At 36.0% G+C, this 16,717-nt stretch overlaps 2 protein-coding genes across 5 annotated transcripts; one reads left to right on the forward strand and one right to left on the reverse strand.

Moving 5' to 3' along the window:
- The first annotated feature begins 6,112 nt into the window (after nt 1-6,112).
- Nucleotides 6,113-11,004, forward strand: LOC104100593 (probable serine/threonine-protein kinase PBL21). 4 transcript variants are annotated; one of them, XM_009607860.4, is made up of 8 exons: nt 6,113-6,441; nt 6,534-6,670; nt 7,761-7,855; nt 8,237-9,267; nt 9,389-9,549; nt 9,789-9,865; nt 10,101-10,425; nt 10,601-11,004. In XM_009607860.4, exons 1-8 carry the CDS (start codon nt 6,246-6,248, stop codon nt 10,733-10,735), a joined length of 2,157 nt encoding a protein of 718 aa, XP_009606155.1. In that variant the 5' UTR covers nt 6,113-6,245; the 3' UTR covers nt 10,736-11,004. The 4 variants fall into 4 exon arrangements, with proteins under 4 accessions (XP_009606155.1, XP_033513148.1, XP_018627767.1 ...); XM_033657257.2 differs by having other exon boundaries at nt 6,150-6,441; nt 7,761-7,865; XM_018772251.3 differs by lacking the exon at nt 6,113-6,441 and having other exon boundaries at nt 6,539-6,670; nt 7,766-7,865.
- Nucleotides 11,005-13,158: 2,154 nt separating this feature from the next.
- On the reverse strand, nt 13,159-15,534 carry LOC104100588 (protein JINGUBANG-like). Its single transcript, XM_009607849.4, has 2 exons — nt 14,813-15,534; nt 13,159-14,200 (listed from the first exon to the last, which is right to left on the reverse strand). The coding sequence occupies exons 1-2, from the start codon at nt 15,404-15,406 to the stop codon at nt 13,418-13,420; spliced, it is 1,377 nt and encodes a 458-aa protein (XP_009606144.1). The 5' UTR covers nt 15,407-15,534; the 3' UTR covers nt 13,159-13,417.
- Nucleotides 15,535-16,717: the final 1,183 nt, after the last annotated feature.

The raw sequence follows: 16,717 nt of genomic DNA on the forward strand, positions 1-16,717 counted from the left end.
ATCCAATTGTAATGTGCTTTGGCCTTTATTCTTTGCTAATGCAAGATTCACGTCAATTGGAGTCTTTGCAACTTTAAAGCCCAAGTGCTTGAATTTTTCAAGTACTGTCTTAATATAATGAGATTGTGACATGCCAGACCTTGAGGAGTCTTATGAATCTTAATTCCCAGAATTAAATCAGCAACTCCCAAATCTTTCATATCAAACTTGCTATTGAGCATACGCTTAGTAGCATTTATGTTGACAATGTCATTACTCATTATCAGCATATCATCCACATATAGGCAAACGATGACTATGTGATTTGGAACATTTTTAATGTACACACATTTATCACATTCATTTATCTTAAAACCATTTGACAACATTGTTTGGTCAAATTTCGCATGCCATTATTTGGGTGCTTGTTTTAGTCCGTAAAGAGACTTAACAAGTCTACATATCTTCTTTTCTTTACATGGAATCACAAACCCTTCAGGTTGTTCCATGTAAATTTCTTCCTCCAACTCTCCATTTAAGAAGGCCGTCTTAACATCCATTTGATGAATTTCAAGACCATACACTGCAGCTAATGCTACTAACATCCGTATGGACGTAATTCTTGTAACTGGAGAGTATGTATCAAAGTATTCTAGACCTTCTCGTTGTCTATACCCTTTGACTACGAGTCTTGCCTTGAATTTATCAATAGTGCCATCATCTTTGATTTTTCTCTTAAAAATCCATTTAGAACCCAAAGGTTTATTTCCAAGAGGAAGATCAACCAATTCCCATGTATGGTTGTTCAATATGGATTCTATTTCACTATTGACTGCCTCTTTCCAAAACAATAATTCAGAAGAAGTCATAGCTTCTTTAAATGTTTGAGGCTCATTCTCCAATAAGAAAGTCACAAAATCTGGTCCAAATGAAGTAGACGTTCTTTGACGTTTACTACGTCTTGGATCCTCCTGATTATATATACTTTCTTTTGTTTCTTCCCGAGGTCGTTTAGATCCTTCACCAAACGACTCACATGCCTTTTTATATGGATATATATTTTCAAAGAACTCAGCATTATCTGATTCTATAACCGTATTATTATGAATGTCGGGATTTTTTGATTTATGAACCAGAAATCGATATGCTTTACTATTTGTCGCATATCCTATGAAAACACAATCAACGATTTTCGGTCCTATCTTTACCCTTTTGGGTTTAGGAACTTGCACTTTTGCCAAACACCCCCACACTTTAAAATAATTCAAGTTGGGCTTCCTTCCTTTCCATTTTTCATATGGAATGGATTGTGTTTTGCTATGGGGCACTCGATTTAATATTCGATTAGCCGTAAGAATGGCTTCCCCCCACAAGTTCTGTGGCAAACCAGAACTTATCAACAACGCATTCATCATCTCCTTTAATGTGCGATTCTTTCTTTCCGCAATCCCATTAGATTGGGGCGTGTAAGGGGCTGTTGTTTGATGAATAATTTCATATTCTAAACATATTTCTTCAAAAGGAGATTCATATTCACCACCCCTATCACTTCTTATCATTTTTACTTTCTTGTTAAGTTGCGTTTCAACTTTATTTTTGTATTGCCTGAATGCGTCTATTGCTTCATCTTTACTATTCAGTAAGTAAACATAGCAATATCGAGTACCATCGTCAATAAAAGTTATGAAATATTTCTTTCCACCGAGAGATGGTATTGACTTCATGTCACAAATATCTGTGTGAATTAAGTCTAAAGGATTTGAATTCCTTTCAACTGACTTATAAGGATGTTTAACATACTTAGATTCCACACATGTTTGACATTTTGATTTTTCGCATTCAAACTTAGGCAGTACTTCCAAGTTAATCATTTTCCGCAAGGTTTTATAATTGACATGACCCAAACGTACATGCCATAAATCATTTGACTCAAGTAAGTAAGAAGAAGCTGAAATATTATTATTGTTTTCCACAACCATTACATTTAGATTGAAAAGGCCCTCGGTGAGGTAACCTTTTCCTACAAATATTTCATTCTTACTTATGACAACCTTGTTGGACACAAAAATGCACTTAAAATCGTGCTTAACAAGAAGTCTAGTAGAGACTAAATTCTTTCTTATTTCGGAAACATAAAGGACATTGTTCAAAGTCATGACCTTGAATTTCCACGGCCTCTCCTTTCAGCAGCTTTATTGTCCTCTTCGATTCTCAATCGAACAATGAGATCTTCAAGGGACATTTCCTTTCGTTTGTGTTTCAAATAATTTTTGAAGTCCTTCCACAACGGAGGCAACTTCTCAATCATTGCTGCTACTTAGAATGCTTCATTGATGACAAGACCTTCAGCAAGTAGATCATGAATAATCACTTGCAATTCCTGAACTTGGGTAATAACAAACTTGCTATCTACCATTTTGTAGTCCAAAAATTTTATGGCAACGAATTTCTTCATCCCGGCATCTTCAGTTTTATATTTCTTTTCAAGCGCATTCCACAATTCTTTTGACGTCTCTACGCCACTGTATACATTATACAGATTATCATCCAGTCCGCTAAGAATATAATTCTTGCATAAAAAATTAGAATGCTTTCACGCTTCAATCACGATAAAGCGTTCATTCTCTGGAGTTTTATCTGGCAGATCAGGAACATCTTCCTTGATGAACTTCTGTAGACATAACGTAGTTAAGTAGAAGAATATCTTCTGCTGCCAGCGCTTGAAATCAATCCCGGAAAATTTTTCGGATTTTTCTGCCGCTGCCAATGCCGGTGTTCGGCTTGTCGATGCGTTGGCAGTCACCGTCAGAACAACTTGGTTTTCGCTTTCAGTTGTCATTTTTTCTGTAAAAGAATGACATAAACAAACGTTTAATACACATTTTCAAACTGGAGTAAAAATCACGTAGATTTTAATCTCCAACAAAACGCCACGAAGGCTTTACTCTCCAAAACGGGAGTACACAAAACCACAAAGGTTTTAGTTTGTAGAATAATAAGAATAACACAAATACAGAAATAAATATTAAATTCTTAATATTGTTAGTCCTGCCAATATTGCTGTATTTGTAAATAATAATTCTATAAAATATAAGTTATCGTAATGAAACAGTAATTAATTTGAGCCCACTGAATTCACAGTGTTTCCTTAAGGAATTTAATCCCCTCCTAATACCCAAGGTTATGGATTATTTCCTCCAAGGATAGAACGAATCACACACTGATGTAGCGGTACTTCAAACCCCAGTGTTTCAGCGAACACAAAGTTCGGTAGCAAATCACACTTATAGTTGCTTTGTTTGAAGTTAAAACAATGCAGAACAAAGGAGTAGAAACTCAGAAAATCGTATGAAAATGCTGAGAGGAAGGAGTGCAATGTATAGCCAAAGTTGAGCGTTTTCAGTTTTGTTTGCGTGTCTTTCTTCAACAGCTGCTGCACATATTTATAACAGTCAGCTTTGAAGATGAACGACCCTCCACCCTCCATGGTGGAGCATGCACTAGCTTATTTGTGGAGCAAGCACTTGGCTATGGTGGGAAGAGCATTAGGCGGCTGCTATTACAGCTGTTGGTCAATACACAGATTGAAACATATCCGTTACAAATGCGGATAATCTTACGTTAATATTTACTATTAACAATCCAAAAAATTAATCAATCAATCATTTGACCAAATCCAAAGCCGAAGCCGAAGCCGAGCCGAGAGAGCGACGACGACGACGACGCGAGGCTTGCTTTCTTCTTAACTCTTTAAGAGCTACAAGAAGAGCAATTATATATATACCCACCAAAAATCTTTTCATCTTCCAATATGGGACAATGTCTCATTGTCAAGAGGGGAAAACTTAAAATTTTACTCAAAAATTTTATTTTTCCCTCCATTTCCCATTCACCCTCATTTTAAGACTATTTCATCTTAAATAAAAAACCTCAACAGGCTATTAAAACCATAAGATGCCTTCTAAGCCTCGAAGAAATTCCGACTAGCGTGGTTCTTTTTCTGGACCAATTTGAATTTTATTTTATTTTTGATTTTAAAGGTTGTAGAGTAGAAAGTAGCTAGGCGGATTTCAGCGCATGTATTGAGAATCTCCAAAGAAAATTTATCTTATAGTTAACTTTCGACAATAGATTCTTAAAAGGCGGAGGACATCCGCAAACTTTAAGATCGTAAGTAAAATCAAGACTAGTTTGAGGGGGTTCATATGTATTATCCTTTCATATTTATACTTATTGTCACAAACCTACTAACTTAAAATTTTGAATCTACCTCGATTTGGGAAAACCTTTCAAATCTCAATATATGCGTTGAACTCTAATGATAAACATATAGGAGAAATTAGTATATATTGCGTACGGAAAGCGTTAGAAATCAAAAGTCTTCATAAAATAAATAGGAAAAAAATAGTAAAGACGATATTATAAGATTAGGAAATCGATTGAGTAATAATGAAGTAGCAAAATGAATGGAAGCATTGATTGTGTAATAAGTGTAATCACATGATTTTTCGTGTGACCTGTCTTGAAAACAACAAGGCGAGCCTAATGCAAATGGCAGCTTCTCATGTTTTCCCTTACTCTGAAAGCTGAAGCTGATCTATATATTCTACATAAATACAAATGTACACTATAAAGTATTCAGTCTCTAGTCCTCATCTGTGTATCCCAGCCCTACATTATTTTCCATACATCATTATCACGCACTCACTCCCAATTAGTCTGTTTTGCTTGGCTGTTTATGTTAACGCTGAGCTTTCTTGATTCCTTTGTATATGCGTATAGGACCTTTAAATTATACATATTGATTGTACTAGTATATTAATGTAATTTAACATATTATTGTAATAAATTACTACTCTCTTTTACATGAGTTTATCAATCCACATGGTAGTCATATGTACTTAACAATTTAGGTAACTTGGCATAGCTAAGTTTAATTTCTTCTTGGGATTACTTAACAATTTATGTGTCTAAAGTATTTCTCAAAGAAAAAAAAAACTTCTGTTACCAAATCTTGACATTACGTTCTGTCATTATAGAAGTGGTCATCGAAACATTCATTCTTAGAAATATGAGTTGTACACAGTTCTAATTAATAGCTGTTGCTGCCACTTCAACTAATTAAACCTCTGAAATTGGAATTAGCTTACAACTAAATAGCTCTGAGGAATACACTAATTCCCTCATGAAAGAAAATTGATATCATGTCCTAAGAATTTGGTAAGTAGTAAAATATTAAAACTGCATCTGTATTTCGTCTTAAGAAATATTTCCATATACTACTCTTTTGAAATTTGAACAAAGCACAATTTTTACGTAGCGTTTAACGTTAGCTAGATTTTCTTTTGTTAGTTTTTTTCCCTTAATACAAAGCCTGAAAATGGATTCTAATAAATAAGAAAAGTTAAAATAGATTTTATATGAGTAGAGATATGATGGTCCAACTAATTTGAACTCGCATTGAATAGGACCATTAAAAGGGATAGTTCGCTTCTAACTCAGAAATTTTTTCAAATGGCTATGTCTAAAATGATAAACCTAGCTAAATTGTTTTCAGTTTTAAGTATGTATCTATAAAAGAGTTTATATACACATTGTTAAAAATTTCTTATTACCGAAGAAATCATGTCGAAGGAACTCGACAAAATGATCCGGTAATTTTGGAAGAAGGGTCACAAAGTTTATTTTTGGGGGTCAATAATAAGTTCTCTAGAAGACGTAATCCTTCCCTAATCATAAATTTTGACCATAGTGAAGATAATCAATAAGAGAAATAGATGGTGCCAACATCTTAATCCAAAGAGTAAGAATTTCTTCCTCTACATTTGCTGCAATTGATGTGTCTACTCCAAAAGTACAAAGTAACTCTTCGTGAAAGTGAAATTCCTATAATAAATAAAAACAATCTAATTTTACATTATTGATGTATATAAGTTAAACTTATTACTGTAAAATATGAGGTTCCTTACATCAATTGCAAGTGCAGATTAACTTGCCTCTATTAGTATATGGTTTAATTTGCCGCATTTATGGAAATTAATTCCAACTTAGCGTCACTTTCTTAACAGTTAAGCGAGTATTCATTTCATTATTAAAATCACAAATCACAATCACTCCCCACCTCTTAGCTCCCCATACTATAGACCACATAGCTCTCCCTCCCGACAAGTAGTTAACCAACCGCTCAACACTCAAAACAAAACTCTCTCTCTCTCCTTCCCCCGAAGCTTAGCTTCACATCGGTCGCCGGAATCTGACGTCATACAATGTTCCCGCCAAAACCCGAACGGCGGACTCAGTCGATGCCACGTGGCATTTCTCCTCATCTGGCCGACAAAGTGATTGTCGCCGTGAAGGCGGAGAAGGTGATCACTAAGACTGCACTAGCTTGGGCTCTCACTCACGTTGTTCGTCCTGGCGATTGCATTACGTTGCTCGCCGTATTTGCCGACGACAAAACCGGTAATGTTACTACTGTATGAATTTTAGCAAGTTAAGCTTATGAAACCGTTCAAATTTCTTAATTTCACCTTTTTTTTTTACGATTTTTACAGAGAGAAGGAGATTTTGGGGATTTCCGAGGATGAGAGGTGACTGCCGAAGTAATGAAAGGACGAATTCGCATGATCGAATCGGACAAATCACGGAGACTTGTTCTCAGATGGTTCTTCAATTTCACGATCATATAGATGTAAGTAAAATTACTTCCTTTTACCAGTAGTAAAAATTACTCAAGTGCCTCTGTTTTTATCCTCTTTTAACCATCCTCCATTGACTCTGGTAACTGCATTTGCTTTACTAGGAGGGAACTGCTTTTAACTTTTAGTTTTAACTGTTTATTGTTTGATGAATTACTGTGTGCAACATGTTGTTATGGTCAACGGTGGTAAAAAGTAACCGTAAGTAATTTCAGCTGTTAGAAAATCACTATAATGAGTTTAACTTTCATCCACTTATGATATAAAAAAGCATTTGGGCCATTCCGTGCAAGTTAAAATAAACAGCAGTTAAATGTGTAGATTAAACATAGTCAGTCACATTTAACTGTAAAAATAATTTTCTTTTACACTGTTGTGGACAGAGGCGGATCCATGATTTAAATTCTATGGGTTCAACTTTTAATGTTTTTAGCATTGAACCCATTATATTTTTAAAGTTATGAGTTCATATCTACTATTTTTGTAATTTTAGTGAATTTTTACATATAAAAATTTACTCCGCATCAAAAGTTATGGATTCAGTTGAACCCATTGATACTACGCTACATCCGCCACTAGTTGTGGATAGAAATAAAATTCAGTAGTTAATCACATACTAATTGGTTCTTCAATCTCAATGTCTGATATAATTGAGTTCTATTAAGGTTTAAGAAGATTCTAAGCTTGTCAGGATCCAATGTAAACTGTTGTACTTGAAGCTAATAATGTATAAGGGGTTGCATGTGCTCTCCATAAGAAATGTCTGGTAGGTAATAAAATATTATGGAATCTTTTATACTTCTGCTGATTTAGGTATGATAACTCAATGATAATTTTGCTGATCAATCATTATCGCTACAATGTGCGGTTGGCACTTTACTTTTCCTGGACTGAGGAAATTAAAAGAAAAGAAAGAGAAAGTGTGCAGAAAAGTAATTATATTTACTGTTAAAGATAAAAAAAAAAAAAGATTTACGCTTGTCAAGAAGGAAATTATAGTGACTGTAGTCTGAAAACGATATTAACCTTGCAAATAAACATAACAATAATGAGTTTTTAATTTAAATCACCTTCTGTTTGTAGGTCAGGGTGCGAATTAAGGTCGTCTCAGCTTTGTCTGCTGGTGTGGTGGCAGCTGAAGCTAAAAAGAATGCAGTCAGCTGGGTCATTTTGGACAAGTAATAGCATGTAAATGTGTTATATCCTTTTATACTCTCTATTCATCTTTGCCTAAAATATCTTTTCTCAATAACTTTAGTTGATCTGCATGCATATTGCTTGATTATGGAAAAAGCTGTAATACCAAAATATACCATATATTGTTGCTCCACTTATCTCTAACTGAAACATGTATAGGAGGTGTATGTTACTTCTATACGTTCTACATGTACCTTACTAGATTCTGTAATTGCAATTGCTACTTAATAGTTTATCTCTACTGTTTTATATGGGATCATCTCATCATATCTTTGTTTGTGCATATGGCACTATGCTTCTTTTTCCCTGTTTTAATATCTCGTGGACTCATTTCTTTTTCTTTTATCAATTTTTTTCTACAGAAAATTGAAGTTAGAGCGTAAGCATTGCATGGAAGAACTTCGTTGCAACATTGTAGTGATGAAGGGTTCTAAACCGAAAGTTCTCAGACTAAATCTAGGATGTCCAGAGGAACTCCAAACTCCTTTCTTTTCTGCCAATTCCTCTCCTGTTAAGGATAGTAGAGAAATACAGGATGAAAGAATGAAGCATTCTACTCCAGTGACCAGTCCTGAGGATCAAAGAACATCCTATATTAGAACTCCATTACTGAATTCATTGACTGATCCAGACACATTCCTTCTATATGAGCGGAATCCCCTGTATGAAGGGTTCAGTAAAGAAACATTTTCACCGGTCCACAAGCGAAATGGATATGATCATCCGGTAAACGAGCTGCACTCTTTTGGGGAAAGGATAATAACTCTCTCAACAGTTCCTAAATCTCAAAATCATACTCATAAAACAATCCTTTGGATTCAGCAAAACCATATTATTGCTGACAACAATTCAGCTGTAGAAAACTGCAAAATTATCTCACGTTCTGTCACTTCTGGAAATAAACATGAGAATTCTATTGAATACAACCAAAACCCAAATACCCAAGGAAGCAAGTTGAATCGAGATACTGACAGGGACTATCTTAACTCCAGCATCAGAGAAGCAGTCTCTTTAGGTCGAACTTCCTCGATACCTCCTCCTCTATGTTCATTCTGTCAATGTATAGCACCATCTTTTGGAAAGCCTCCAAAACAATTTCGCTATGAAGAGCTAGAGGAAGCAACAAATGGATTCTCAGACACAAATTTTCTAGCAGAAGGCGGGTTTGGTCTGGTTCATAAAGGGGTTTTAAGGGATGGAGTGGTTGTTGCTGTAAAACAGCTAAAGTTTATTGGATCTCAAGCAGACGCCGATTTTCATAGAGAAGTTCGAGTTTTGAGCTGTGCCCAGCACAGGAATGTTGTGCTGCTGGTTGGTTACTGCATTCAGGGAAATAGGAGACTATTAGTATATGAGTTTATTTGCAACAAGTCGTTGGACTTTCATTTGCATGGTATTTTCTGTTCAATTTTTCTCTTTAAAGTTCGTCTACTATTCAACGTATGGTGCTGCTTTATGTGGAATTCAATCAGTGCTGGACTTGAAACACCTTGATGTTCAAATAAATTTTGCAGGAACGAAGGAAACAGCTCTAGATTGGAGCTCACGCCTTAAGATAGCTATTGGGACAGCAAGAGGCTTACGTTACCTTCATGAAGATTGCAGAGTGGGATGTATAGTTCACAGAGATCTCAGACCAAAAAACATTCTCTTAACTCATGATTTTGAACCTTTGGTAAGTTTTACTGGTGGTTCTGGTGAAGCATGTTTATCTTTCCAGCTTTTGAGTGTCAAGTACAGCAGATGTTTTTACATCAGATGAACCAAATCCATACACTTGCCATTTGGATGAGAAAAGCTATTATATTTGAGAGATCTTAAGATATCTATAATTGCATGTGATTATGGACAAACACACTTATCCTTTTGTAGAAGCAATGAACAAAACCTAATCAGATGGTTTGTTTATTTAAGGTTGCTGATTTTGGGCTTGCACGATTGTACAATGAGTGGGATGTTTCTGAAGATGAACATCTAATTAGAACTTCAAGGTAATTTTCTGTTTTCTGTATGTCTATGTTAAATACATCTCATTCTTACCCTAATTATTGCTTATTATTATTGATAGACTAGATCTTTTCAGCCTTGTTTTGTAGACCTCTAAACAGAGATCCTAAGCTCTAAGGCTGCTTATTTTTGTTTTCGTTTCCGAACTCATTTCTATGTTTAAATTGCCAGATAGATTGGTGGTTACTTGATGAGAATTATTTTGAAGTTGCTTTTCAGGTATCTTGCCCCAGAGTACTCCAATGATGGAAAAGTCACAGAGAAGGTTGACGTATATGCTTTTGGCTTGGTGGTATTGGAGTTGATTACTGGTAGAAGAACCAATGACTTGCAATGCTACAGAAGTCAGCACCTGCTTGCAGGAAGCCTTTCCCCTACAGCTGGAAATGGACCATATCATCTTTCAGCATTCAAAAATCATTTGCTGGACTCCAACTTGACCTCATCCCCGCTTGAAAACTTTCCTTATGAACTACAGGCGATGAGTCATGCTGCCTTCATGTGTCTACAGGAAGATCCTCAGCTGCGACCTCCAATTTCAAAGGTTTTCGTTTCTTCTTTTGTTATTTATTAGAGATGTGTGTTTTCTGTATTCTTTATCATTCAGTAGGCCTAATGTACCTCCTTAGAGTTCAAACTGGATATTTCCCCTCATCAATACAGGGAAAGTGTGCTTAGAATGGTGAGAACTTTATTAATTTTTTCTTCTAATCTGTCAGGTACTTAAAATACTAGAAGGAGGTGGTCCTATTTTTGACTTAAATTCATTTGGCAGTAGAAGTGGTTATATGCAGGGACCAAATTTTAATAATCATCCTGTATCAAAGAGGCATTCTCGCAGGCTTTCTTATTAAGAACATCGGCAAGTGACTTCTACTTAGAGTGCTGTGAAGCCTCGATCTTCTTGTAGTCATTTTCCCATCATACACCAGAATTAATAGCTCCAACCTAAGATAGATACAGTTGTCATACAATTCTAGTTACGTTTTGTACAATCTGAACTTCCTTTACTCAATGTATCACATTTCCAGTGTATATAGATGTAAGTTCATTCTTCCATTTTCATGTGACTTCTCTGAACTCTTTTAGAAAATTTATCTGAATTGGAAAATGTTTTGTGAAATGAGACTACCGCAGGAGTCAATATTTCATTTTTTGGCCTTCTGTTTCAATATCCAGCATTGTTTTTTTGTCCAGATTCAAGCAGATGTCTGCTTTTACTTCTGTTTGCAAGGACAACGAGCCTTGTAATTTATCGATGAAGATAACGTTGGCTGCTGAGTTAATATCTACTGATATTCTGCCACAACCGATGTGGGACAACTTAACACCCCGCCCGCCCAAACCTACCCACTGGACTGGAGCATGGACAACATAATATGGGGCCCAACGTCGAGTAAATCGAGAATTGAATGGGTCTGACTCTGATACCATGTAAGGAAATGAACCTTGGGCTGAAATCAACCCCAACAATCTAGCAGATGTGGTGAGAATTACCTAAGACTAATTCTTGTTATGAGTTTATTATTTAAGTATATCATTTTCCATTTGTATTGCAGTGAAGAACGTTTCATTTAACTGTTGAACCACGTGCTTGAAAGGTTGTATCAGGTGCCCTTTCTTAAATTATCAAAGCGGACCAAGCAGTAATAAAAAGTAAAGTAACTCTAGATGCTGTGTAATGAGGTTGGTCTGGAAATGCTGTTGATTTAACAAGTCTTATTCATTCAGGGAGTTGACTATGAACAGGAAAGTATTTTACTTTCATTCTCAACATTATAGAAGTGGTTGATAGGCTTCTTGAGGTGTCATTGCGAGTGTTATGAGATTAAGAGCCAGTAGGCCCCCTCCCACCTAACCCCCCCCCCCAACCTGCAGTGGAAAAAGAAGGAAAGAAGAAACAGAGAAAATAATGAGGTACCAAGCAAGAAAGAGAAAGGAATGAGGGAAAAAACAAATGTGCTGGAGCCCTTCTGATTTATTTTTTTTCTTTTTCCTTTTCATCTTTCTTTTCGAATACCTAATTGGCTAATTCAATCAAGACTTGCAAATTTGTTGTCAACAACCTGAAAACCGAAATGTGGAATGATGGTGGCCTAATCATTGATGAAGATCAAACCATTGCAATGTTTGAATAAAGTATTTAGTCACTCATTATGTGAGTTGGGCCTTTCTATTTATGTTGAGAAAAACGATAATGAAAAAAGGGCTAGGAACTCGCTCAAAAGGAGCCTAATCTAGCAGTTAAGATATTAAAGAGAGAAGACACTTATTTTCTTGACTGTGCATTCAACACACCTCCTCTTCTTTTTATAAGCCGAATAATGAGTAGACTCGAATGTACAACCTATGTCTCTCTAATATTATGTTAAAGTTTGTGACTAGCTTAAGACACTATTAGCTATACAGAAAAAACTGCACTTAGATTTTCTTAATTACGTCTTCAACAGTAATTGAAAGTATTGTGTACCCAGTGGTCGAGGCCCTAGTATTCAACTCTAGTATACATTATTAGATATGGTGGTTATGTTTCTATTACGCGACAATCATCATTGGATTATGCTTAATATAATAAGGACTTCATGATTTGACAACGTGCGGTTACATGCATGGAGATTCTAATCATTCAATTCATTGAAGTAGGTCAAGATATTGGCATGTGAAATATATTAATCACTTACAAATTGTCTAGTTTATAGTTTCTGGATTTGTTCTTCGGAAGAATCTTTTAGTGCCCAATAGTAATGAGAGAACGTGAGCAGAAATTCAATTATACATCATTTTTTATTTTTCCATTAAAATGGTATGTCAAAGCCAGGTTGTTTCATGGAACATGCTTCGCAGTATGAAATATTGGATTAAAAAATGGTCGTAAACTCGTAAAATGATGTCTGATTCGCCAGATTTTATATATTTGTATAGAACCATGAAATGATTAAAAGAGGGAGTAGTGACACACTCATCTTTGCTAATGACAAGATCCACCTACTCCTTTGTCAAAACAAACATTCTAATTCTTTACAAACGAAATTCTTTAGTAAAATTTAAATTAAAGTAAAGAAAAGAATGTAGATGAGCAGATGCATCGGAAGAAAAGTAATGGATGGTTGTGATTGTTTCATCTTAATTAGAGGTTTTCAGTTTAAACTCAGCCTCTTGACGAGAAACGTTTTTACTCTTTAGTAGATATATGTTACTAGACACAAATTCGTATTGGTCGGGTTGGTGAATTTCAAATACCAAATAGTAACTAAAATGAGACGGATGCATAACAAGATGAATAAAACTTTGTAAAGTAAATAATTTTACATGCTATTATAGGAAAGTGGTATAAGTAATTAAGAAATTGTAAGAAAGAAGTTATTCATCCACATCCCTACCCTGAATTACATAGTCATTGTGCCAGAAAATTCACACACCAGAATTGTCTCATTTACACCATAATCCCTTCGTTGATGTTCTTCTTCTGATCTTGTCTATGCGATTAATGTTGTATAAGACCACCTTGGACGAATAATGCAACATCATTACACGTGTCATATACTTGGACCGTCAGATGAATATTTAGCGGATGGGATTGAATCCCAGCTTACATCTTCTTGACCATTATTCATGGCCATATGATGCAAATTAGGTGCCATTTCTGAAACACTCCAAACTTTCACCGATTTATCAAGACTTCCACTATAAACCACCCATTTTCTCTCACTTCCGGTCGACTCCTTATCTTCCTCGACCGCTAGACATTTCACCGGTCCATTATGACCGGTCAATATAGACAAACACGTGTGAACCGAACCGTCCCTTTTCCAAACAATAATATTTTTATCTGCTGAACCGCTGAAAACCAAATTCCCAGCAACTGCTAAGCAAAGAACCGCTAATTTATGCCCTGTAAGTACCCCTCCGTGAGACAGTTGTTTTTCACGTTCCCAAAAATTCACAACGCCATCCGACGAACCGCAGTAAACTACTGAACCGGATTTATTAACCGCTAGAGCCGTCACTGCACATTCCTGGTTCAGTAGTGTTTGTACAAAAACATGATTTACGCTTTTTCCTACGGATTCCCTTTTCCAAACTTTGACGGTTCCGTCTGCTGAACCGGTATAAACGATTCCGTCTACGCTGGCTACAACCGAGTTAACGGCGTCGTCATGGGCTTTAACGGATTCCAAACATTTGGAGTTATCAACTCTCCATACTTTAAATGTTCTATCCCATGAAGCTGAGTAGAGAAGGCCTTGAGTATGGTCCATGCTCAAACATGAAATTGCGTCGCAATGCTTGATCCAAAGGGCTGTCCGATTACGCTTTACCTATTCAGAAATAATATAATTAAAAATATGTTATCTCAAAATGTTTAAATTTCACACTACCTCAACATGACATCAGGGAGGTTTACAGTCAAATTTCATCATCAGCCAAAAAGCAAAATGAAGTATACACCCTAGTACATTTTCGGGTGTTTGGCCTATGTTGACACATAATATAATCAATTAATTAAGAGTGTGTTAACTCTAATCATATACTTGAACAAGCAGAGGAAAACTTTCGGGAAAACCCGCAGGCTACCATTTGGGTGCGCATTTGGTAACATGTGCACTGTACAATAGCTCGCAAATCACATCGAAAATGTAACGCCTGATGCGACGAGCTCTGCCTGAGGAGGCTCATGATGGTGAGGGGAATCGATTCTAGGTCTTCTACGTGGGAAACCACTCACACAACCAACAGAACCCTTGGGGGCAAATTTGACCGACACCCAAAAACCAAAAAATATTTTCCACGTATTTGGTTCATGGAAAAAAAAAAAAAACAATCTTGCACTTGAAAGGGAGTGTTGAGACATAATATGATTAAACAATTAAAAATATATTTTTTCTATTATTTTAAAACTTATAGGTAAAATGGTCAAACTTCGACATTACCTCAACATAGTTGCTGGGCTTAATGGAAGCCTTGAAAATATCAAAAAATGTTGGTAAACTCCCTGCACGTTTATGATTACTCGGATTCTTCGATTGCACCTTCCAAATTCGTACCTTTCCATCTTGATGACCCGTGAAAATTTTCTCCCCGGAGATAATAATAGCTTTAACAAGACCACTATTTGATTTAAAAGCAGCAAATTCCTTCATATCTTTCCAAACACGTATGTTTTTGCTATCCGAACCAGTATAAAGAATATCATTCTTTGCAGCTAAAGAATATATATGCCCTTCTTCACGAACAAGAGAACCAATGAGACCATTTTGTGGGATGTTTTTTGGAACATCATCGTCAAATTTGTACCAAGGGGATTTATTAAAAGGAGAACTTTGGTTCCAAGGTGACAACATCGTAGGAGATCCCTCGGCGCTAAGGCGATTGGGATCATAGGCGGAGAAACTACTTTGACGGACGTCGAAATCGTCGTCGTTAACGGTAGTTGACGACATATTGGGCACGGAGTGAACCATGTTGTTACAAAAATTACTACTATGAGGTAATAAATTATTATGGGGACAAGTTTCAGCTAACATTTGAGGTTGTTAATTGGCCTTTTCTTTGTTTCTTGGCTGATTATCGTTTGATTTTTTTTGCAAGAAGACGAAAATGAGAAGAAAAAGCAAGGGGAAACAGAATGAAGATGGCGAAGATGAAGAGAATGTTCAATGAAAGGGAGAATGGTGGAGAGTTTTTGTAGGGAATATAAAAAGAGGGAAGGCGGGAGAGGAGAGAGAGTCATGAAAATGTGAATGGGGAAGGACATGCAATCAGATCTTGACACGTGGACGGTGGATATTATCCGGATTTTGTTAGTATTGGGTCGGGTTTGGGTATTATCACTCTTAAACCGAAAAAATATACAAAATTTATATTTATAAATAATTTCTAGCGAGGACAAAAATTAATAATAACCCCGGCTCGTCGTAGTAACATGTCCATAAGTTATTTTCTTCTGTTTTTTTCTATTTTAAATATTGACAGACACCGTGGAGCATTTTGGCAACAGAAAGCAAATGGATTTTAAATAAAAATTTATATATGCCAATCTCGCAAATAAGACTCCAAACAAAGTTATATTTTAGGTGTTTGACAACTAACATATTAACATGATTGTATGTAGTCTCATGGCAACTAGTTAATCTTTTTGTAATATATTTTTAATTGATTTTCGTGGATTATTTTATATTCACACACTATAACATATAACACAAATTGTACAATGCCATTTCGTAATCTCCCTTCGCCAATAATCCACTACAATTAGAATTAAAATCTCACTTATTACTCAATATGCACTGCTAACCACCTCAATGATTAAGGTTTACTTTTTTCATTAAGAGTTTAAGACTTTAAGAGCCAGGCCTATTTGAATTAAGAGCCTAGGCTTATTCGCTTACGTCTATAAGATATGATACATTCATTCTAGACCTAAACTTCCGTACTATATTTTTCATCACTCTATTGCTAGTCACATCACACTGTGATTTAATTTAGTTTCTGACACAAGGCTAAATTATAGAGTGCTTAAAATATTGAAACCCGAGAAGAGTGGGTTGCTCTAGTGGTAAGCACCCTTCACTTTCAACCAAAAAGTTGTGAGTTCGAGTCACCCCAAGAGCAAGGTGGGGAGTTCTTGGAGGGAGGAAGCCGAGGGTCTATCGTAAACAGCCTTTCTACCCCAGGGTAGGGGTAAGGTCTGCGTACACCTACCTCCCCAGACCCCACTAGTAAAATTATACTAGGTTGTTGTTGTTGATAAAATACTGAAACCTTAGGCGTTTGGATTGAGTAGAGCATTTTCTCTTCGATTCAAAAGTAAACAACCTAACAAAATTGTTCTTCGG

This window comes from Nicotiana tomentosiformis, chromosome 4, assembly GCF_000390325.3.
Source record: "Nicotiana tomentosiformis chromosome 4, ASM39032v3, whole genome shotgun sequence".
Lineage (NCBI taxonomy): Eukaryota > Viridiplantae > Streptophyta > Magnoliopsida > Solanales > Solanaceae > Nicotiana > Nicotiana tomentosiformis.

What these genes read in the sequence shown, in the direction of transcription:
- LOC104100593 (XM_009607860.4), top strand. Translation starts at nt 6,246, where the DNA reads ATGTTCCCGCCAAAACCCGAACGGCGGACTCAGTCGATGCCACGTGGC. An exon ending in GTTGGACTTTCATTTGCATG is followed by an intron (nt 9,268 to 9,388) that starts GTATTTTCTGTT and finishes TAAATTTTGCAG; the next exon opens with GAACGAAGGAAACAGCTCTA. An exon ending in CATCTAATTAGAACTTCAAG is followed by an intron (nt 9,866 to 10,100) that starts GTAATTTTCTGT and finishes GTTGCTTTTCAG; the next exon opens with GTATCTTGCCCCAGAGTACT.
- LOC104100588 (XM_009607849.4), bottom strand. Translation starts at nt 15,406, where the DNA reads ATGTTAGCTGAAACTTGTCCCCATAATAATTTATTACCTCATAGTAGT. An exon ending in AGCCCAGCAACTATGTTGAG is followed by an intron (nt 14,201 to 14,812) that starts GTAATGTCGAAG and finishes ATTTCTGAATAG; the next exon opens with GTAAAGCGTAATCGGACAGC.